The 23097-nt window shown below is 40.5% G+C and overlaps 1 protein-coding gene across 1 annotated transcript; it reads left to right on the plus strand.

Annotated features, from left to right (window-relative positions):
- Positions 1–4834: 4834 nt before the first annotated feature.
- LOC148020047 (uncharacterized) lies at positions 4835–8913 on the plus strand. The gene is made up of 3 exons (XM_087700321.1): positions 4835–5273; positions 8288–8350; positions 8471–8913. The coding sequence occupies exons 1-3, from the start codon at positions 4926–4928 to the stop codon at positions 8588–8590; spliced, it is 531 nt and encodes a 176-aa protein (XP_087556447.1). The 5' UTR covers positions 4835–4925; the 3' UTR covers positions 8591–8913.
- The last annotated feature ends 14184 nt before the right edge of the window (positions 8914–23097 follow it).

Raw genomic sequence — 23097 nt, forward strand, 5'->3', positions numbered from 1 at the left:
AGGCGGCAAGTAGTTTCCCCCTTGGAAAGGGACCCACAACTAGCCTTGGGGGAGGTCTAGTGCGCTTTCCTTTTTATCTTGTTACTGCAGACTTAGTATATTAGGATTTTTAATTATTTAATCAATTTCCTAAGTTCATCAAGTTAAACTTGTATCCATTACTACAAGAACAAGCAATTTCTTTCAAGCAATAATCCTAACAAATTAGGAGGCAATTGAGCAAGATCTTCACTTGTGGACAACCCTTTCCAACTCGATTCTCTTCTAACTCTTAGGTTTTTCCAATTTCCATTCAGTTTTGATTTTCTAGCTTTCCTTTTTCTTAAACTTCAATTAGCTTTTCTCTTTTTGATCATTTCCTTAATTATCGTTGATCTTTGATTGTGATCTTTCATTCATTACTCTTATCAATGATTGGTCGTTAATCCCATCAAGAATCTAGAGGTTATCCTAAATTGGGGGAAAATATTATTAGATTTTGAAATCTAAGGTGAGATTCTTCTCCTTTAAGAAGTAACCCTAATCGATCATCTATTCTAAATTTCCTATAGGTACTAAGGAAATATTTCTTGATATTTAAGACTTTTATAAGCACAAAGAGAAATATTCTTGATACAGTTTTCACTATCCTTTACGTTCACACAATTTATAAATGAAAAAAGGAAAATATTCTTAATGCAACTTTCATCTTTTCATGATTATAAATGTAAAGGAGTTACACTTAATATGACTTTCTTCTTTCCATGAATTATAACATGATTTATAAATGTAAAAAGAACTTATTCTTGAAGCAACTATTTGTTTATAAGGATCTTAAGATAACTGCTCAATGCGATATTATGCAATTTATCCTAGCTTTGAATTATACAATTTTGACTTATTAATCATTATGTGTCCTATTGCTACACGTTCCTAGCCACGTATTGAATGACCATTAGGAGAGAAGAAGAGGGGAGGAGAAGGGAGAAGAGAAGGAAAGAAGAAAGGAGGAAAACAGAAGAGGTGAAGAGAGGAGAGAAGAGGAGGAGGAGAGTAGAAGAGGTGAAGAGAAGATAGAAGAGAAGGAGGAGAGTAGAAGAGGTGGGGAAAGAAAAGGAAAGGAAGGAATAGAGAGAAGGGAGAAGGATAGAGAGAAAGGAGAGTAAAGAAAGAGCAGGAGTGAGAACAAAGGAAGACATCCCAATCGCAAGAGGAGCACCACTTCGGCTTGCGAGTATTTCGACACAAGTCCTTCCTCTCCTAGTGGAATTGTGATCCTACAAGGAGCTACCAATCCATATGGAGCTCAAGACCCAGAGTTAGTGCTGCAATTGTCTTCTCGCGATGGCCCCCAAGAGGAGATATTTTGGAGCGAGAAGCACAGGAGCTACTAACGTATTCACAAACATCGTTGACATGCCATCTCATACGGCACAAGATCAGGTTCCTTTCCTTCACTTTCCTTCTCATTCACCTTTTCTACTCTTCTCTCCTCCCTTCTTCTCTTCTCTTCTTTCTTCTACTCCTACTTTCTCTATTCCCCTCCTTCTCTTCCCTTCTTCCTCTCTCACTCACTCACTCACACACACACACACACACACACACACACACACACTCTCTCTCTCTCTCTCTCTCTCTCTCTCTCTCTCTCTCTCTCTCTCTCTCTCTCTCTCTCTCTCTGTGCAACAACTAGTGCAGGGGGGGGGGAGGAAGAATAGAAGTATTAGCCTTAGCCTAAATCATGGCTTAAGGTTTTATAGCCTTATCAAGGGTTGCAATTGGACCCGATATGGCTTTTTATTCTCCTACTTCACTATGTGTGATACCACCAAGGTTGCTATTAATTGTATGATTGTGTGGAGTAAGATGGTGATGAGTTTAAGACGGTGCTCAAGATGAGAGTCCGTGATGCACTTGAGGATGACAATGGTGACAGCGCAGTTGGCTGACGGCCGTAATTAGATTTTCCTTCTTTTCCTCTTTAAAAAATTACTAAGGCTTCTTCTTCTTTTTTTGCTTCTTTAACCTTATAGTCCACTCTCCCCCCCCCGCCCCAACTCCCCCAAGCCTCCCCTTACATGAAGGGAGGGGAGGGGGGGAGAGAACATTACAAGAACCAAATATGAGCCATATATTGAAGACACATAGATATGCATCTATAATGGTTTCTTCTATAGACTTAACAAATTGAGGTGTTGATTCATTGGAATAAGTTCAAAGCCATTCAACATGGTTGGTTTCTTTAGCTATTTTTTGTTGTCACATATTGGTCTTGTAAAATCATCCACTAAGGATGAGAAAACTACAAACCCAGGAAAACCAATCAATCCCACTAAAACTAAAATGGTGGCTACCCCTAAGTATGTTGTGATAATCACAAATAGTATAAGCCCACATGACCACAAATTAGTATTTGTACCATCATAACCTTAATCTACAATGACCCAATAACAACGATAAGAACACTTAAAATGAACTATGTTGGATTATTACTCCAAATGAATTAAATGGGACATCCAAATTTTTCACACCACAAGGGCAATGTAATTTGAAGGCCCATATGTCTTGTATAATATAGAGAGAGAAGAAGGCAAATCCCATGAACTCATTGGATGCACACCATTAAACCAAGTATTTTTCATGAATTGTAGCTAAAATGAAACATTGACAATCATTTCCCTCTAGGGAAAGCCCATTGAAAAATTGTGGATCTTTTGGCTCTATACCATCAAGGGGGAAAGATTGATTAGCTCAAACGTGCCATAGAGAGAGAGAGAGAGAGAGAGAGAGAGAGAGAGAGAGAGAGAGAGAGAGAGAGAGAGAGAGAGAGAGAGAGAGAGAGAGAGAGAGAGAGAGAGAGAGAGAGAGAGAGAGAGAGAGAGAGAGAGAGAGAGAGAGAGAGAGAGAGAGAGAGAGAGAGAGAGAGAGAGAGAGAGAGAGGCAATGTTCTACAAGTGGAAGAGCATGGAGCAACAACCATGCAAGAGTGAGTCTAGTGAGTTTTGACTAGTTATTACCCATTCCTCATTTGAGGAAATCGCAATATGTGGCAAGCGGAAGGACTATCTTCTATTTTGCCCTCCTTAAAATAACAAATACATTTTAAAATCAATTAAAAAAAAGGTCAAATCCACATGTTACCCTTTTTCTTCGAATGAGAGTGAAGGCCCTCACACATGGGCTTCAAATGATGTATCATGGTTCATTATTTATGATTTGGTAGCAAAATATTATGGTATTTAGAGTAAATGAAGCCTTTACCCTCACAGTGTGCTATTACTTTGATCCTTTGTCTAGAGCACCTATCTTGTAGATGGATGGAGATAGTAAGCTTATAAAAGGAGGTCTCAACAAAGATTACAATGGGATGGAGATAGTAAGCTTATAAAAGGAGGCCTCAACAAAGATTACAATGGGATGGAGATAGTAAGCTTATAAAAGGAGGCCTCAACAAAGATTACAACGGGATCTAGGAGAGTGGGTGTGGAGGGATCTATTTCTTGATAGATCATGTGACATGGCCTTCTCTAGCTACATTAGTAGGCTAGGGAGGAGGATATAGATGAGTAGGATCAGTGCATAGGTAGTAGCCAGCCCCCATTGGCATAGAGAGGGAATCTCAAATGAGTTTTTATATGATTTTTGGAGGAGGCTACATGACAACTTTAGGCCTAGGAAGATATCTTTCTTCTCAGGACTTGTAGCTCACAAGAGCTTAGTAGTTGGCACATGGCTTGGATACAAAAGGGACCTAGTGGCATGCACAAGATGTTGGCAAGTTGAGACATAGAGATGTTGCCTATGGGATTGCCCTAGAGCCTAGGAGGTATGGAGGAAAGCTCTCAGGGTGATATTCCATGGCACAACAAAGTCTATGGTGGCAACTTAGGGGGATGTAGCCTAGGTCAAAGATAGAAGCCTAGCATGTGGTGATGAGGACGTTCAGAGAGTTTTTCTTTTCTCATCATTGGATAGCACTTTAGTAGGATCCCTACTCTACTCGTAGGCATAGTGGATCTAGGGACAATGTCACATAAGAGAGCTGATTGCTAGAATCATAGCCTCGTACAGTTGGATCATGAGATGCATCCACGTTATTGACCTTTAGGATGTATCCGTAGTAGAGACTTTAGCGAGGATTTTGGTGGAGATCATCTACACTCTCAGAGGGAGATGGAAGAGGATGCAGGGTAGCTCTGAGAGGATGAGAAAGAAAGAGAGGCCTTCGTGTGAACATGGTACTCGGGCACTTTCTTCTACATTGTCCCTTGGATGGTTTGGCATTATAGCCTACCTGATTGGCTGTTTACACAACCATTGAGTTTGTGATGTACTTAGGCTGGTTACACACCAAGTGATGGATGACCAATCCCCGCCTAGAGTGTGGGCATTCACTCTTTGAAACAGGGCGCGGACATGGGCGCCATACCTTTACACACCAAATGGACACAATTTATAAAAAAATACAAGACAATAAACTTATAACTTTTTTGATTGATTGCAAATGCTAAAAGTGCACCCTTGTCCGCCACTTTATAAAGTGGGAAGGGGAGAGTCCCCGTCCAAAAGTGGATGGGGGATCCACTTGCTTAGCAGGTAAACAACATGTCATGTCTTCTTGAGTGTGTAAAGGATTACGGATATCCAACCTTTAAATAAGTGTTTTGATTGATTAAAGATTATAAAATGAGTGTCCATCATTTGGTATGTAACCAACCTTAGTTCCTCTTTAAAGAGTTCGTTTTCTTTGTATTTTGCCTAGGGGGTCCATTCCAGGATGCTGTGTGAAAAGTGAGGTGCTTCACCATTGGCCCCTTTACCCTAGAGATAGCCCCAAAATATCCATTTCAGGATTTTCAGTAGAAGATAGTAATAATCCCTTCAACTGAAAAATATCTGTCTCTACAACTTCTGCATCTGCCTCTGCATGCGAAGGCTCGCAAGCTATGGCGACGTTATCCATGGCTGCCGTGTCCTCATGTCACCAGCTGTCGTCTTTGTCCTCTTCCGCAATTTTTCCTTCGTCGCTCTCTTCTTCGGCTCTCTCTTCTTCCTTTCCTCTTTTCTCCTCTTCTTCAACGATCAGCTTTCACCGTGTGGTATGCCACAGTGCAGCTCCTAGTGACGGAGGCAGCGGCGGTTCGTGCTGCGGCGGGAGCGGCAAAGGGGCCGGTGGCGGAAGCTGCAGCAGCCACGGAAAGGGAGCAAGCTTGGCTAACATTGGGAAAGAGTTCGAGCAAATGGTCGCCTCTGCTACCCTGATGGAGTTCGAAAAGCAATACGACTCCAAGCCTGTGAGTGTCTCCTTCTCCCTGCACTGTTAGCTCGACTGTCTGCATTCTCGGACATTTGGTGAAGCTCGCACAGGATTGAGGCGATTCGGTGAAAATGTACCTTGCAAATTCAAAGAAATGTCATATTTGAATACCGGTTGAGATGGCCCAGCCCGTGAAATAAAAGCGTCTCAGTGAATTCTAGAGTAGCATCTGTCTGAAAATTGAATTCTGAGAGATACCAGGGCGATTTCATATGGTACCTCACACTAAAATGTATATATGGACACAGAAGTGAACCGATTGAGAATGGTATACATAGCCAGTCTTACATCAGTGTCTTTGGGATGCCAACGAGCAATCAATTTAATTAGATTGGACGGTCTAGAAATGCTGTAAGCTAACGTTCACTTGATAATGAGGATCTACTGATTCAGGCAGAATGCCACATTACACTGATGCATCACACAACTCGGGACATGCATCTTTCCAATGGTGACTGAGAGTGGATACATTACTTGTGTCTGGTCATTTGAAGGTTTTCAAGAAAGTCTATAAGCAGTTAGGAGATTTGGGGGCTATTGACTGTAATTAGTCAGTTGCTGTTACTACAACACTCCAGCAACAGAAGGTCAGATAATGCGAGATCCACTGCAGAAATCTATTGTTCAAGTATTGCGTATTACACTTGAGGCGGCAGGTTTCATTAGAATATCTGAATACTGCAGCCTATTGCTGCATACTAGTGACATTCTGCAAATGCAAACTTTGGTTTTATTGGGTTGGACTGATAAAGGTATAAACGAATAAGGGCTTAACTCCAAACATCCCATATTTCCTCATTGCTGGGGCAGACAAACAGGAAATGACTCCTTAGCAGAAGAGATTTTGTGTGAAAATAATGAATTTTTGACATGGAAGAAAGATAGCACTTTATATATGTTACCAATCTTTGCCATCAGAAACTTTTTCTCGTTAGTGATAAATCAATGAGTCCATATGTTTAGATGTAAATGGATTTGAAGTGTGGGTAATATCAGATATGGATTGCTTCACTGGATATGCACTAGGCTATATTTGACCCTTGCTTTGGCCTATATGATTATTTGGTGATATACTCCAGTCCATCAATCACGAGACTAACTTTCGGTTTTGCCATATGTGTATACATCCTTTTGTGGCATTTTTGTCCTTTAATAAAGAGGAACTTTTTTTTACATGTGGAGGCTCTACTTGAAGAGTTGAACAGATATATTATTTTCAGAGTCAATAAGTGCTTTTTTGGGATTATGGCTCAGTGGTCAATGTTCATTGAAGCTCTATTTCTTATGCTGCCATTTCACGATTTTGATAAAGGAGCATGCTGTGTTCCCAGTGAGACCAAATCATAAACATATGTTTGAAAACACGATGAAGGCCTTCACAGGTGGACTTGATCTCTTGATAGCAGACTGTCAAAAGCCTTTTCCAAGTTTACTCTGATGTGTGAGCAGACTGATAGTGAAAGTCACAAGTTTAAACACACCTTAGAAGAAATTGAGTATTCTTGAGAAGAAATTACCAGCAATAGCATGTGCTTTGCCATATCTGATCATTATTTTCTTGGAGCCAATTTCTGAGTGAGTACTGGTCAACAGAATCTTCACTAGTTCTTGTCACAAGAAGCATGTCAAATGGGCAACTTTTTATTGATCTTCTTGGAGGTCCTTTTTTTGTCTAAAGATGATCAATAGAGTCTTACTATTCTCAAGACGCATATGCAATGGAAGCCTTTTTATCCACATTAGTCTTGTGGATTCTCTATGCTAAAAGCGAGAAGAATGTGGTAACCACCACAGCACGTTTTAGAAGGGTTGGTACCACTGACAGGAAGTTGAATGTAAATGCTGTTATGAAATAATAGGCAGGTCAAATTCTGTCCTTTTGTGATTAGGATTTTTGATGCATTAGAATCAATTGTGTATGGCGAAGGACCTTTTGTAGGGGGTTATAGATGTGTCTTGTAAGATAGAGAGGAATTACTCATGCTACACTAATTTTGGAGCCACATTCCTGCTGACACACAATGGGGGATCTTTGTCTCTGTCTAATTTTGCTGTGTGATTACCATTGGTAAAAGCTATCAACGGTCCAGATCTGTTCTTTCCAAGACGCACTCTTCTTGTTCCTTGGAACTTTAAGACCACATTGCTCAGCCAAAATTAGTCACTGAAAGATTGAATGCATCCTTCTTCTTCATGGAGGCTCAAGCTGACTTGTAATTTTACTCATATTATTCAGAAATTTGAATGTATGCTTTTTGCATTGCAAGTGGCTTGACACCTTCCCAACCTTTACTTGTATGATCTTGAGGTAGACTAATGGCCATTAGATCTGTTCCTATTGGTGCTTATCAGCCTCTTGTATTTCTTTTGATTTTGATTCAAGATATTGTTCCTGCCTCGTCCAACACCTGCTTTGTACCAAAGATACTGTGCTTGCTGTGTAGTTGCTGGTAGAAAACTGTTCTGGGATTGCTGGTGGGTCTTCCATTTACAATAGCTTTTTAGAGATTTGCATTGACGGTACACATAATCAATGGCAAGTTGCAGTGTGTTCTATACCGCAACCCTTGTATTCTGACCTATTAATTGGGTCAACAGACCAGCTCTAAGATGTCTTGTATAGCACATCCCACAAGGGTAGGGGATCTGCAGCACAGGCAGCATTATCATATGTACACTTGTGATGGATTACATAGTGAACATGCACAAATAAAGTTCTGTTTTCTACTGGCTTTTATAATGCATATGACTAACTTGCTACTTGTTTACTGAGACGTCAATGGGCAGTCCAAAGTCTCAATTAAAATTCACAAGCCCTGCATAAGTATAGCAGATTGTAACATGTATTGGAATTTGTCTATAGTAGTTGCACACTGTTTCTGGGAGGAACTATTAGCTAAAAATTTCACTGTTTCAATTTTTAGACAAAATGATAGTTTCTACTCAGATTCTGAAGATTCAAATATGGCTTGCTTACATATTGCCCGGCAGATGGAGGGCACCATCACTAGAGATATCATTGACACTGTGATGCAGACTCGTCCAGAAGGAGTGGTATGTATGCACTGAATTGCTTGATGCTTGAGGTAGTCAAGTGTTGTCTATGCAGAATCACTGGTACCATGAGATTTCTAAGTTTGAATTGAAGAAAGCTTGCCTTCCATTTGCTGGCAGGATCAAGAAGGAGAAGGAGAGAAGTTTCTTGACATCAATGCCATTTTAGAGGAGGCAAGTGCAATGAGCAATGGTGGTGATTTTGTCTTTGCAGACGACTCCGATTTTGTATTTGTGTAATTGAGCAGAATAATTCTCCTTAAGAGTGAGATGTTTATGTACCCATTGGATCTACATGTGGAGTTTTATTCCTATAGGGTACATGAAGCCTCGAAAGCAAATACAGCTTTTAGAAGCTTAGATCATGCTTCCTGCAGTCTCTCTATATTTCTGTGGCCAAATTTCAATTTCTGTTCTCTTGAGATTGCAACTTCAAGGTATAGCTTGTGGCACATCGGTGAGATTGGAAACCTCTGGGCAGTTGACAAGCTTGAGATCTTCCAAAAGAAAAACCAGTTGACAACTTTGCAATATTTATCTCCTCGTTACAACGACTTCTCCTATTTTTTTTCCTGAAATATCATCTGATAAGAAAATCTTTTTCTTCCCTCCATGAACAAAAGGAAGAAGGGAGTTTGCTCTTTGAAATATGAAAAATTCTTAGGATATATTGCCCCAAGAAAAAGAGGTCGATTCTTCCATTTACTTTTTGCCTTGTCGTGAGGCAACGAAACAGATGCACCTACCTTGGTAGACCCTGAAGATATTTTCCCATATATGATTTCCTCTTTTGTCAAGCTTATTGATGTTATCATATGTGTGTGGCTGATGTACCCATCACATCTTTTTAGCTTGAGGGTGGGACTTGGCTCAAAGGTGGTCCAAAAAAGTAATGAGGTGCTGGACAGCCCAATCACTGTTCTCAAGTTTTAAAAGAGTATTGAACAAGCCAATGAATCAAAACAAGGGACAGGTTGGTAAATGAATGTAAAGGTGAAGCAACCAACTACACTAGGGATCAAGAAGTTGGTAAATGAAGGTGAAGGTGAAGCAACCAACTACTTTAGGGGTCAACAAGAAGTGTGAAATGTGCTTCTTGTTGAACATGTGTTGGCAAAGAAATGACAAATGGGGAGGGTCTAACATGTCCTTAGCGAGTGGGCCATGTGCTTGTAATATACTCTCATGTTTCAATCACTTGGGAATCATTGCTTTCCATCAAGTCGTCATTGGTACATGTACGAGGAGTTGTTAATCAAGGGCTTGGACTTGCTGGACAAGTTGGATTCATCGATGTACTTTTGTTCATGCTTTTGTGAGAGCTGGTTAGTAAGTTTTAGGAGAGGTGCAACGTTTGATGCATGACACAATCATCATGAAGGTTGGTGCATGTGTTGTTGGTTTGGATCCATTGCCCATCTGCCAAATATTGAAGCCCATGATATCATGATTAAATGTTTGGAAGATCATTGGGAGCATCATCGAGTGGCACATTTGAAAGGCATGTTATTAGTTTTGGTGGTGAGAGCGTCTTCGTATATGTGATCTTGGTAGAGCTTTGACCGTCCATCATTCACTCATTGTGCTATTGTTGGGACCCAATGTAGGGTTAGTCTCAAGCTTTCTACTCACTTGGTGTGGCCATGACCTATTCTTCACAATGTAGGTGGGTGGCCCTAGATGAAGATATATTCCCCCTCCATGGCTTTTATCCCCCATACCTTGTTAGTGGATTAGTTGGTGCTTGAGTGACTTTAGGTGTGGTCCAATGGGCCATGCATGGGAGTTAACGTTGTATAGTTTTTTGATGCCTATTTGTGAGGTTTTTTGCCATTATCTTATGATGAACTAGACAATATTATTATTTTATTTGTTCTTTGATCTAATTCAAATACTGGCATATATTTTAAATGGCTCCCTCATTCATTCATCATTTGCAAACTTTGAGAGCAATACTTGTTGGAGAGAGGGATTTTGTGCTATCATTCACACAATCATGCTAGTGACTCGTTGTTGTACGTGACTATCCTATGACTTGGTATGTGGATTCCATTTCTTGAGAATATCTACGAGTTCTCTTTGTAGAGTGTTTTTCTCTTGTAGTCTCCCTTTTTTCTCTCTCTCTCGATGTTATGCAATCTATTATAACAATCTTTCATGCCTCCATCATTGCATCCACTTTTAACATGCCCCTTAGATTACCTTGAGAGACTTGTATATTTGATCGTTTTATATTTTTGGGCCAACTTTTGCTAGAGTGTTGAGCATATGTACTTGTACAATTCTTAATTAGCCATAGTTTTAAGTGAATCAAAAAGAGTTGTGAGGTGAAGTGCTTTATCTTCCTCTCTATTGATTGGCTTTCCATTGCCTTGCCCTTGTGGCACATGTCTTATCCAATACTCTTGATTCATGACTTGGGAGTCGTCAATTTCAACTTATTACATCAACTTCTATCTTGTGTGCGATGACTTCTACTTTTTGAATGTTCAATGTATGGAGGATTTTTGACCATGGAGAAGCTATCCACACTACTTTGGAGGTCTTGGCTTTAAGCTTACCTTTATATCTAATTCATGAAGTGCTTTTTATGTTGACCACATTGAAGTATCTTATGGATTGACATGACATAATGGCATCTATCTCTCATTTTGAAGGATTTTCCATTACTAAAGGTATCTCTTGGTGTACCCATCTTAGTGGTTGCTTAATGAATGTGCTTATAGAGCGTATTGTTGTTGCTATTGCTTCTTCACTTCCCTAGGTTGTTTAGATGTTGAGAAACTACTGAGAATGGGTATTAAGGTGTGGCGTGACTATATTGATTGTACATTTGGCAAGTAGATTATCGTAAAGATCTCTTTTAGATGCTAACACCTTGTAATAAATTGCACCTCTACATTAATGTAAATCAATCATTGAATCATAAAATATCAATTTTGTCTTGGTTTGTTCTGCTTCCAACTCTTGATTCGTACTTTTAGAACCCATTCATGAGCGCATATTAAGCCTCGAATGTACTTATTGCTAGAATCTTCCATTGATAAATTTGTCCTATCACTAAATAAATAGCACTCTTATGCTCCTTGGAAAGTTCCAAGTGCATAATAAGAAGCATGTTGTGGCTCTAAGTATCTTGTATGTTTAGAATTAAAGCATTTATTGACTGGACAATTGAAAGTTTACATAGCTTGTCCAATGATCTTCTAAAATATTTTAGGGTGGTTAGTAGTAAACATTGATGGATTTGCTAGGTCTATGTTGTTTTGCAAGGACAAGAGGGATATCTAGAGTACAATGGGAAGCAAACATATTCTTTGAGGACTGCCTGCAACTCATTAGTTATTGTTGACAGTAATCAAGACCACTTCTTAGCTTTACCTTTTCCTCACAAGATCAATTAAATATGCTAGACATTTGTCAAAAAATGTCAAATTGTGTGAGAGCTTATGCTTGATTGCTAGGACCCACGAACTACTTATTGTTTCAAGTGTTCAAGCCAAGTGTAATGGCTACCTCTTATATAGTTGTGCACACTCACACCTACGAGTGTAGTGAGCTTACCTTCATGCCCGATCAAGTTGCCTCCTCCCATGAGCTATTTGGTAGCTCCACGTTCCTAAAGTGTAAGCTCAAGCAAGCTCGATTCTCAAGCTCTAAGCTCCAAGCTTCATTGCCATGTATGAGACAAGATAAGAGAAGAGAAAACAAGAAGAAAAGAGGAGAAGATGGATAGCTTCTTCACCATGGTCCCTCACCCTCATATACTCCTTACTTTCTCACACACACTCTCTCAAACACAAGTGCAATCAAGAAGAAGAAGAAGAAGAAGAGAGCTAGTTTTGGCTATATACAAGAATGGTCTTCTTCATTTACTTTTGCCTTTTACACATGCCCTACCTTCTCCTTAGGTGCCTGTACCTTTTTTGCATGATCGACCATTTTAGCCTAGGTCCTCTCCCTATTCTCTTCCTATTTACATTGTTCCTTTGAGGTTGGTGCTCTTTTACAAAAATTTAGGGTGTACTTTTATATTTTAAATGTGCCTTTTTATTTTTACACTTGCCTTGGGCTTTTAAATATGCTCATGCACTTATGGCATTTTTTCTTCTATTTTTCCATTGGGCCGACCTTTTCCGCTTTGCCCTACATCTTGATTTTCTCACACTTTCTTTTTCACTTTCTTTTCATCGGGGTTAACATTACCCTCCTCCTAGCCAAGTGTCAATCCCATGGCACTTGTTGGTGAGGGCTTGGGTGGTTGAAGATTTTCCATGTGGGTTGATGATAGGGATTTGGGGAGATTGGCCGTGGAGAAGAAGCATAACAAAATGGATGTGAGCTTGTGGAGGTCGAGAAGAGATCAAGTGGGTGACGGGAGCCTTCAAGATCAGTGGTTGGTTGTGGTTGATCAAATGTACTTGAAAAGGAAAAGGAAGTGTACTACTTGGGGATGTGCTTACCTCATTGTGTAACATATGATGTCCATGCCAGGGGAAATGGGAGCTGGGTCGAAACCTTAGCAAGCATGTGGTGTTGTCCCACACTTGAGGACCTAGATTGTGCAAGGGGATTTGTTGTGAGTGTGAATTAGGAAGACAAGTCTAGTGTAAACTCCTTTGGCATGTCCTACCCTTGATGTGCTCCAAGTGTGAAGTGGGGAAAGGGGCTAGGGATATAATTATCCCTAGGTGCAATGTCTGTGGCACTCCTATGGTACATGAGAATTCCATTTTTTCATTTTCTTGTGCTTCGTCTTTGTCTAGTCTTTATCTTTTTTTTTAATTTTTAAAAAATATTTAATATATTAGGAGGGAGCATGCTAGACGTTATCTCGATGTTCGTCAGGAGCTACCTTGTGAGGAGGCCTAAGAGACATAGCAAGGAAAGGTCAGCTCTACAAGTAGCCTTTTATGTTAATAGGTACGTTTAGGGGTGCTGTTGATAGGAAGAGGTGACTGCACTTGGTGAAATGGATGTCGTTAATATCTTTAAGGATTACCATACAAAAGAAAGGAAGGAGCGTGGACTTGATCATGAGGTGGCCCATTGCGTAGCTATCAATTCCAGGCATTGAGATAAAAAAAGAGTGGGGCCTCTTTCACTGTGGGCTTTTGCTTGAGCAAAATCATGAGTACCTTGAGATGATTACAAATAGTGATGAATGTAGGGTTGGGGAAGAATGAAAACTCATCGAGGAAGTACATGATGGATGGGTGGATGTCTTGCTCAGTGAAGATTAAGCACTCCTCTCGACTCCTTGTATTCACATTATAGATCTTGGGAAAATCGTACTTGCCATGCACATCTGGGTCATAGTCTACCCCTATTCTCTTGTGAATATGACATGTAGGTGGGATCATTGTGCTCCTTCGGTATGGTGTTACAGAAGGCCATCCAAGCATCAAGGTTGGAGTCCCAAACACGTCGCCGCTATTTTAGTTGGACTTTGTATCTGCCATTGATGGTCTTTGGGATCTCCCAAACCTTGCCTTGCCACAATAGTCCACATGCTCTTTTTGCTACCTTATAGGGTATTTTTCTCTTTCATTTGTCCATCGGTTTCCTAGTTGTTGTGTGAGCTTGATCACCTTCCACTACTTTTAGAGACAAGACCCTGTGCAAGGAGCGAGGATAGTGGAAGGAGAACTCAAAAGGTCAGCATTTGTTCTCCCACTACTCCTAGATAGCTAGTTACTGGGCCTAGTTTATAGGATAGCATTCTTCTCTTTGCGGGATTTTGACTTCAACAACTTGCTGCGGTTGTGGGCTCTTAGTCTCCTCTGTGCTTGCTCCACCATCTCTCCTCTTCCTTTTTGCTTCCATCACCCTTTTTGGAACTGGGCTTCCCTCAAGTTCTTTAGGTGGCATCACCTGTTGTCATGGGCTATAGGTTCACGTGGTTGCTCTTTCTCTTCTTGGCCCTTCTTAAATTCTAGCCTCTCTTCTTGCATTGGTTGTCTTGGCTTTCCAATAGGGCGCTGCATCTGTTTTTCCTACTCTCCAAACCCTAACTCCGCCAGCTCCTTTGTGTCGAGAGCCCAACATGCCTATGTTGTTGCTTTGTGCTTAGGCTAGTGCTAGCTGCAGGAGTGTGCTCTTGGAGATCGTATCTTATGGCTCTTCTTGTAATTTCCAATTTCCTTTTTGGCCCTTTTACTGCGTTCTCACCTTCAGTCTAGGTCACATGTAGCACGATGTTAAGAAAGGCTTGCTAGTGGACTTCTATACATGCCTCCACTACTTTCGCCCTTGATAGTGCCATGATTCATTCCCTTTCCTCCAAGGCAAAGTTGTTTGGCAAGGTCCTTGAGCCTTCTAGCACTCTTTTCTTCCCAAGCCCTAGCCTTATACTCCATCTTTTTAATACCCCAAGTCTGGTATTGAGGCAACATCATTATCGTCTATTTCTACTCCTTTTAGGTCTCGAGTATCTTCTCCTTATATTGTCTGTGGTGGTTCAAGTACTCTTCGAGTCGTTCTTACTCTTGGAGGGTCACATGGAGTCGGTTCTGCACCTCTGCTAGTCTTTTTGTGCATTGGCATGGTGTAGCTCTTTGAGCAGCCGTTCCTTTTGTTGTTTCTCCTTACGGAACTCTGTGTAGGCCCAAGTCTTCATTTTTTTCAGCTCCTCGATGAGCTCATCTCTGATTTTCTTCAGTTGCTCGAGGTACTTTTTCGTGTTCTTATTTTGTTGTAAGAGGACTGAGAAATCCATCTCCAACTCTATCTCCTCCCCTACCTTCGCATCATGGGGCTTTTTTGCGCTCTCTTCTTCCTTGTTTGTCTCCACTTCCTTCTTCGCTTCCAACTCCTTCATCAAGTCATTTATTTGTCTCTTCTGGTGGTAGTTATTTGTCAAGTCTTTTCAAGATGATAAGCTGAGAATGCATCTCCTTCCGCATGTAGCTCTGCCAACACTACCTTCCTCTCTTCCTTCACCTTTTTCAGTTGGCTCTTTTACGCATTCATCATAATTCGTTGGCATTGGCATAATCGAGAGTATGGATATCATCGAGGCTTTTATTTTAGTCTTCTTTGGGTCTTTTCTTAACTCTGCATCTATAACAGTTGCGGCCTCTTCATCCCTGGTACTGGGGCTCCTCCACTTGGTGCTAAGCGAAGTTGCTGCACTATGCTGACAAGGTACTACACCTAAGCCATCACATTGCTTTGGTGCAGTATGGCTTTTGCGGTTTCCTATGTGGTGGTGGTATGTGTGGCAACCACGACAAGTGGTGGTGGGTAAAATGAAGCCTTCCCCTTGCCTGCCATTGTAAGTCCTTGAGTTGCTATTGCTGATGTGGCACTGGTACCTAGTACATCTAGGCTCATCCTTGCCAACTCTTCTGATCAGGAAGTTTGTTCAATTGACAATCTCAGGGTGAGAGACATCTGCTCATTATCTTTTCTTTTTAGCCTTTCCTCCTTCTCTTTTTACTTTCTCATTTATTCTTCTTTAGCCCTTTTAGACTATTCTTCAGCCTTTTGCAGCCGTTCATCCTCTTCCTCCTACTTCTTCTTTCATTCCTCTTCTACCTCGATTCCTTCTACACAACTTTTAAGTCTTTGTTCCCTCTATTGTAGTTCCCTTCTTTTTGCTTGGAATTCTCAATATAATCTGTCCCTTTTCTCCTTGACTCAATGGAATAGAGCCATCCTCACCTCGGTCACTAACAATTCTTTTGCTCGAACCCTCTTGTTGTTGCCGTGCTTGGAGGTGAGCTTCCTTCGTCTTCGTAGCTTGCTCTACTTCTTCCTTCTGTACTCTTGTAATTCCTTTATCCCCCAAGTTTTCAATAGAGAATGAAATCGGGATGCTCATCTTAATGGTTGAATGCACTAGAAACCCATGGGCTAGTGAGTGCTCAAGTGTTTCTTGCACCACTTCTTTCCCTTGTACATCTCCCATAGCTTCATGGATTATGGCAATTAGCATGCCCTTGAACCCTATGTTGGTCGCTTTGGCCGGTAGTTTCTTTCTTGTTGCTATCTTTGATATGGAATGTTGAGATGGCAAGATCTACATGTGCAGTCATTGATGATGGATCGCCTAGCTAGATGGGTCCGCATGTTTACACTTAGCACGTTGGTGGTCATTATGATACTCACATCTCCACTGACTTATCACTTATTATATTTAGTTTGTTACACCTACCTACAACTGGCAAAGATATAGCGTCAGTCGATTAGTGTAGTTATGCATTATTTGACTTAGTAGGCCACTTTTCTTTATATTATATCTTATCTATACTTTGTGTACATTGTATAGTGTGTAGAAGAAGAATAAGAAACCAGCAAGGAAAAATTTTGGCCTCCATATCTCTTCTTATGTCCTTGAGTGAGCTTCCTCTTGTGTATATAGTGTGTGTTTGGTGCAGCAACTCAAGCAAGTCTCCCCTCCACACAATTCTTGACTTGGTATCACAGTCGCGCTATTGAGAGAGGCTGATTTTGAAGGCTAAAGTGAAGGAAAAGAAGCAAGGTTTGAGCAAGCAAGCAATGGGTAAGAAGCTCTTCCATTCTTCTACTCTTTCTCTTGGATAGTGCTTATGGAGGCACTGAAAGTAGGATAGAGTGAAAATCTCATATTGCTGTGAGATTTGGTGTGCAAGCAGAGCATTGTATATTCTGCAAATTCAGTCCTTTAGGGTCTTTCACACAGCTTTTTTGGGCATCTGAGGCCATTTTAGGCCCCGTTTTAGAGCCATAAGGTTACGGACAACAGTTTCAGGGTACATTGTGATTTCGGCTATGTTGACCGAAAGTGGATGCACATGTTGCAGATTTCAAATTTTTAATCTTTGAGGTGTTTGTGAGGAAGAAAGCATAAGGTTTATTTACAAACAGGTTGTAGATTACATGTACTATTGAGCAATTAGTAAAAAAGGTTGCTTGGTGTATTGCTGTGCACTTGTTGTGAAAGGTTGCAGAAGACTAGCTTGTTGTGTTGTATCCTTATTTGTGATAATGGCAGTGAATAGTGGAAATCCCATTATTGAGAAGGTCGATAAGAACAACTACCCCTCATGGAAGTTCTGTGTGACAAACTTCCTCATTGGAAAGGGCATTTATGAGCTTGTTTCAGGTGAAGAAAAGGAGACAAAGCTAGGTATCTCTCCGACTGCAAATGAATTAAAGACATGGAAAGAATGGAATACAAAAGACAAAAAGGTGATGTACTGGCTATCTGTAGTCATTGATAATACTATGCTAGGAATGTAGAAACTTCACATGCAGCTTGGACAAATTTTGAGAATATATTTTCAGTAAATACAAAGGTATGAAAGATTTAACTCAAGCAAGAGTTGAATACCTTGAAGAAAGGAAAAATGTTTGTCAATGAGTATGTTTTGAAGGTGAGAACCATTATAGATGTTTTACTAGCGATTGATGCAATGCCTAATGATGATGATTTGATTTCATACACTTTGAGTGGCCTTAATAATGAGAAGGCATGGAAACCATTTGTTATTTCACTATATGTACAGAAGCCATTTTCAGATTTTAATGAGCTGGTCTCTCTCATGATTACCGAAGAGATCAATGTGCAGGGTGACTCGTCTGAAAGAAATTGTAAATATGTCCAAGCATTTTACTCAAGTTCAGGAAGGGGACGTGGTAGATCCTCTTCGAGAGGTCATGGTATGGGACGTACTGGCGATAATCAACAAAACATGTTCAATCAACAATTTAGTGAAATGCAGGTTTCAGGAGGCCAAGGAAACTTTAGAGGCAAGGAGAGATCTAGAGGAAGAGGTGAACGACAGAATAGAGGTTCTGGAAATTCTGCTATTATTGGCAATTATTGTGGAAAAACAGGTCATATTGTAGCCCATTGTTATGCTAAGAAGGATGATATTTGTAGTGGTAAATTGGAGCAAAAAAACTATGCATTATATTCATAACAGAATGAAGACAAAAATGAGCGTTTGTTTGTTATGCAGCATAATATGATGAATGCAATTACAGGAAAGGGGACACATGAGGATGTATCGTATGTCGATTCATGTACATCTAATCATATGACCAGTCACGTTGAATGGTTTGGAGAGATACATGACTTACAAAATCCAGGTTATGTGCAGACGAGTGATGATTCATGCCACCCAATTTTACACATTGGAAAGGTTTCCTTGTCCTTGCATGATGGCCAGACAAAGAATCTGACAGATGTATCACATGTGCCATCAATCATAAAGAATCTAGTGTCTGTTGTGACCAAATGGTAGAGCAAGGGTTACAGGTCTGATTCAATTTAAAGGTTGTTTTGTAGAAGACTTTAATGATAAGTGTAGGTTGGTCGCAAAAGGAAGTAGAGTTAGCCGCATGTTCACTTTAGATGTTGGAATTCCTGCAATGGATGCTGTTATGTATGCTAAAGGAAAAGGAGTAGTTGTAGACATTGAAATATGACATAAATGTATTGGACATGCAAATGTGCAAAGGTTGAAATTAACGCAGTCAAGAGGATTGGTTACAGGGTTGCCTTCTTTTAGAGTTGCAGAATTTCATAAAGTTTATGAAGCATGCTAGTTTGGTAAGTAGGCGAGACAACCCTTCTCACATGACAAAGAATTGAGCATAAATATACTTGATGTAGTGCATACAAAATTTTGGGGACCTACATAGAATGTATCTCTTGGTAGCAACAAATACTTTGTCACATTTATTGATGACTGTTCAAGGAAGCTATGGGTATATTTCATGAAAGAAAAGAGTGATGTATTTAAGCACTTCAAATCTTTCAAGGCAGCTGTTGAAACAGAAATATATTTCAAAGTGAAGTGCTTGAGATCAGATGGAGGGGGAGAGTACCTCTCTAATGAGTTTAGTGTCTTCTTGAGGACTCACGGGATAAAGAGGCAATTTACTTGCATGTATACCCCGCATCAAAATGGGGTTGCAGAAAGAAAAAATAGGCACATATTGCAGAAGTTGCACATGCATTAATGGCTAAAAAGAATATGCCAAAACATTTTTGGTCTGAAGCTGTCCATATTACTGTCTATATTATGAACAGAACTCCCACAGTTGTAGTTCATGGGATGACTCCCGATGAATGCTTTACTGGCAATAAGCTCGATGTATCACACTTGACGGTATTTGACTGTGTTGCATATGTTCATGTACTAGATGAGCTATGTAAGAAGTTTGATCAAAATGTTGAAAAATGTATTTTTATTGGATACTCTTTAGAGTAGAAAGGATATCGTTGTTATAACTTTGTCACAGGTGAGTTCAGAGTGAGTAGCGATGCTATTTTTTATGAGATGAGCAGTTGGTATGCACGTGCTGGTGATGTATTAGATGATGAAAATGATCATGATAGCTATGTGCAAAAAGAAAAGCAAGAATCACAGAGTCTCAGTGGACGAGAAACATCATTTGGTACTACACCGACAGTGAGTCCTTGGTCTGGGAGACTAAGGAGTTGCGCTACATCTTTAGGTGGATCTATAAGTGTTGCAGGTAAAGACAAAGGAAAGAAGAAAGTGTTGGATGGTAATGATGCATCTACTAGTTATTTGGGATTTGATGGAGATTCTAGTGGTTCAAAAAGTTTGGATGATGAGCTTGGTATTCCTTCAGTCAAAGGACACCAGGTGTACAGAGAGCTCATAGTAATGTAAAGGCTCCATTGAGTGATCTAGGAGTACGCAGGCTTAGCAGGGTCAGACACCCTGTTAAAAGATTTGGTTTTGAAGGTTATGTAGCTTACCATTATGCTTATATGGTGAAACTAGTTGAGGATGCTGAGCCCACTTGTTTTGAGGATGCTGTTGGTCATGCTCATTGGGATGCAGCAATGGATGAGGAAATGGCTGCATTAGAAGCCAATAAGACTTGAGATTTGGTAACATTTCCTAAAGGTAAGAAAGCTATTGGTTGTAAGTGGATTTACAAAGCTAAGCATAATGCAGTGTTGAGATATCGAGCTCCACTCGTGATATGCCAGGGTGACCGTTGTGCATTTATGTCACCGACTTGTCAGTAGATGCGGTTGGTACACCGCCCATGAATAATAGCTACATGACAGCTATCCTTATCTACTCTAGTTCGTGGCTTAGTTAGTATTCCACCTTAGTTAGTTGAGTTTGGTTTGAGACCCATATATAGGGTTCTTCTATTTCTATGTACTAGAGTTCTTTTGGCTTACACAACTAAGAAGAGGAAAACTGTTTTCAGCCTCCCCCTTTGTGTGTATTCTCCAATTGTGCAAGCAAGAAAGCTACAAGTGAGACTCCTTCCTTCTCTCCCATAATCTTGACATGGTATCAGAGCCTTGTTCGTGGTAAGGAGCTCAAGAAAGCAAACCAAGTTCGCGGTGTTCTGGTAAGAGGAGCAGTGTTGCTTTCATTTTCTGTTTTGGGAGCAGATCTCTGCAGGTAGCACAACCGAAAATTGCAAGAGTGCATTGTCTTAGGTTGAGACGCCCTTCGCGGTGAAGCAAGAGGGTAGTATATGCTACGGGATAGGGCTTTTGCCCTTGGTGACCCTGTTTTTTTGATTTGAGACCATTTCGGGGCCTGTTTTGGAGGCGGAAGTTTTTTGCATGCACTCAGGACAGACCCTATTTTATGTTGTGCGACCACTGTTCTACAGGTCGGTGAAAAGTTACTGTAGAAATTGCATCGTATGCTTGTGCACAGAGACATTGGGAGTTACAGAATCATCCTTGTTGCCTGTTGATGCAAAATCGTCACTTGGAAGTGACTGTGTGGTCAAATACCACTTTCGTCAGTCTTGCAGATTTGCCCTTGTGAGGCTGAAGCTGTGTTCTTTGCAGTGACAGAATTTTTTGTAGTGTTCTGTAATGACGTCTGATTCTCTTTCACAGATTGTCACTGAAAAGCTTGACAAGAACAACTTCCAAGCATGGAAGTTTAGAATGACAAATTTCCTTATGGGAAAAGGATATTGGGAATTTGTTGCAGGAAATGAAGAAGAACCAGCTCTCCCTGATGTTCCCAATCAACAGCAAATGTAGGCATTTAAAGCATGGCATGAGAGAGCCAGGAAAGTTATGTACTGGCTGTCTATCAGCATTTCAGACTCTATGATTGTGCATATTCAAGATGCAAGTACGCCAAAGGAGGCATGGGATACTTTGTCAAAAATGTATAGCACAAATATGCAAGCCAGGAAAATGCAGCTCAAGCAAGAGTTGCATAATGTGCAAAGAGAAAGTATGAGCATCAATGACTACCACATGAAGGTGAAGAAGATTGCAGATGCACTTGCTTCCATTGGGTCGCCAGTGGAAGATGATGATTTAGTTTCTGTGACCTTGAATGGTCTAGGAAAGGATTATGCACAGTTCCGAACATCCATTTCCATCCGTGAAAGATTTTCTGATTTTGAGGAGTTGATTGCTCTTCTAATTTCTGACGAGCAGAGAAATGGTGGTGCATCTTCTTCAGGAGGAACTTCAAAAGAAGCTGTCTTCTACTCAAATGCTGGAAGAGGTAGAGGCAGAGGTAGAGGAGGCCGATCTGGAGGCCGTGGTAGAAATCAGAATATGCAGCAAACTCAAGAAAACCAGTCCTATGGAGGAGGACGTGGTAACTCTAGAGGCAGGGGGAGCCAAAGAGGTCGTGGTGGATGGCAAAGAGGCCAAAATGCAAACAGCAATGTTGAATGCTACTACTGTGGTAAAATGGATCATATGGCTAAGGACTGCTATAAAAAACAGAATGACATCATGAATGGTAAATTGCAACAAGGGAATTATGCATCTTCTAGTAGACAAGGTGATGACAGAAATGAGCATTTGTTTATGGTGCAGCACATGAACAATTCTGTGACAAGTGTAGAAGAAAGCAACGATGTATGGTATGTTGACTCAGGTGCATCAAACCACATGACAGGTCATGCAGAATGGATGGAGGATGCAAGGAAAATGGAAAAACCAGGATTTTTGGAGACTGGTGATGATACTGCACATCCTATTGTGCAGATTGGAAAAATTCATTTGTCTATGCAGGATGGGAAAAAGAAATACCTGTTCGATATATTTCATGTCCCGAATATCACCAAGAATCTAGTTTCTGTTGGTCAAATGGTTGAACAGGGCTTGCAGGTCAGATTTAATCCTCATGGATGCTTTGTTGAGGATATGAAAAATAAAGGTCGCTTGATAGCAAAAGGAAAGAAGAAGGGCAGAATGTTTACGTTGGATGCAGACATGTCTGAATTGAGTGCAGCAATGTTTGCACATGGGACCGGTGTAGTTGCAGATATTGATATCTGGCATAAACGCATTGGTCATGTTAATGTACAGCGACTTAAATCAATGCAGGCCCAAAATATTGTTGCAGGATTGCCTAAATTCAAGGTTGCAGAAATGCATAAGGTATGTGAAGCCTGCCAATTTGGAAAACAGGCAAGGAAACCATTTCTTAGACATGTTCAAGAGAGTAAGAAGCCATTGGAATTAATCCACTCTGATGTGTGGACTACTAAAGCTGCATCTCTTGGAGGCTGTCATTATTTTGTTACTTTTATTGATGACTATAGCAGAAAAGTTTGGGTGTATTTTATGAAAAAGAAAAGTGAAGTTTTTGGGCATTTCAAAACTCTTAAAGCTATGGTTGAAAAAGAAACAGGCCTGCAAATAAAATGCCTAAGGTCAGATGGAGAGGAAGAGTACCTCTCAAATGAGTTTGCAAGGTTCCTGTAGGAGCATGGCATAAAGCAGCAATATTCATGTAGTCATACCCCACAACAAAATGGAATTGCAGAAA

The sequence above is a fragment of the Lygodium microphyllum genome, chromosome 19 (genome assembly GCF_053477565.2).
Source record: "Lygodium microphyllum isolate KBCC chromosome 19, Lygodium_microphyllum_v1.1.10, whole genome shotgun sequence".
Taxonomy (NCBI): Eukaryota; Viridiplantae; Streptophyta; class Polypodiopsida; order Schizaeales; family Lygodiaceae; genus Lygodium; species Lygodium microphyllum.

What these genes read in the sequence shown, in the direction of transcription:
- LOC148020047 (XM_087700321.1), top strand. Translation starts at nt 4,926, where the DNA reads ATGGCGACGTTATCCATGGCTGCCGTGTCCTCATGTCACCAGCTGTCG. An exon ending in AGCAATACGACTCCAAGCCT is followed by an intron (nt 5,274 to 8,287) that starts GTGAGTGTCTCC and finishes ATTGCCCGGCAG; the next exon opens with ATGGAGGGCACCATCACTAG. An exon ending in AGACTCGTCCAGAAGGAGTG is followed by an intron (nt 8,351 to 8,470) that starts GTATGTATGCAC and finishes ATTTGCTGGCAG; the next exon opens with GATCAAGAAGGAGAAGGAGA.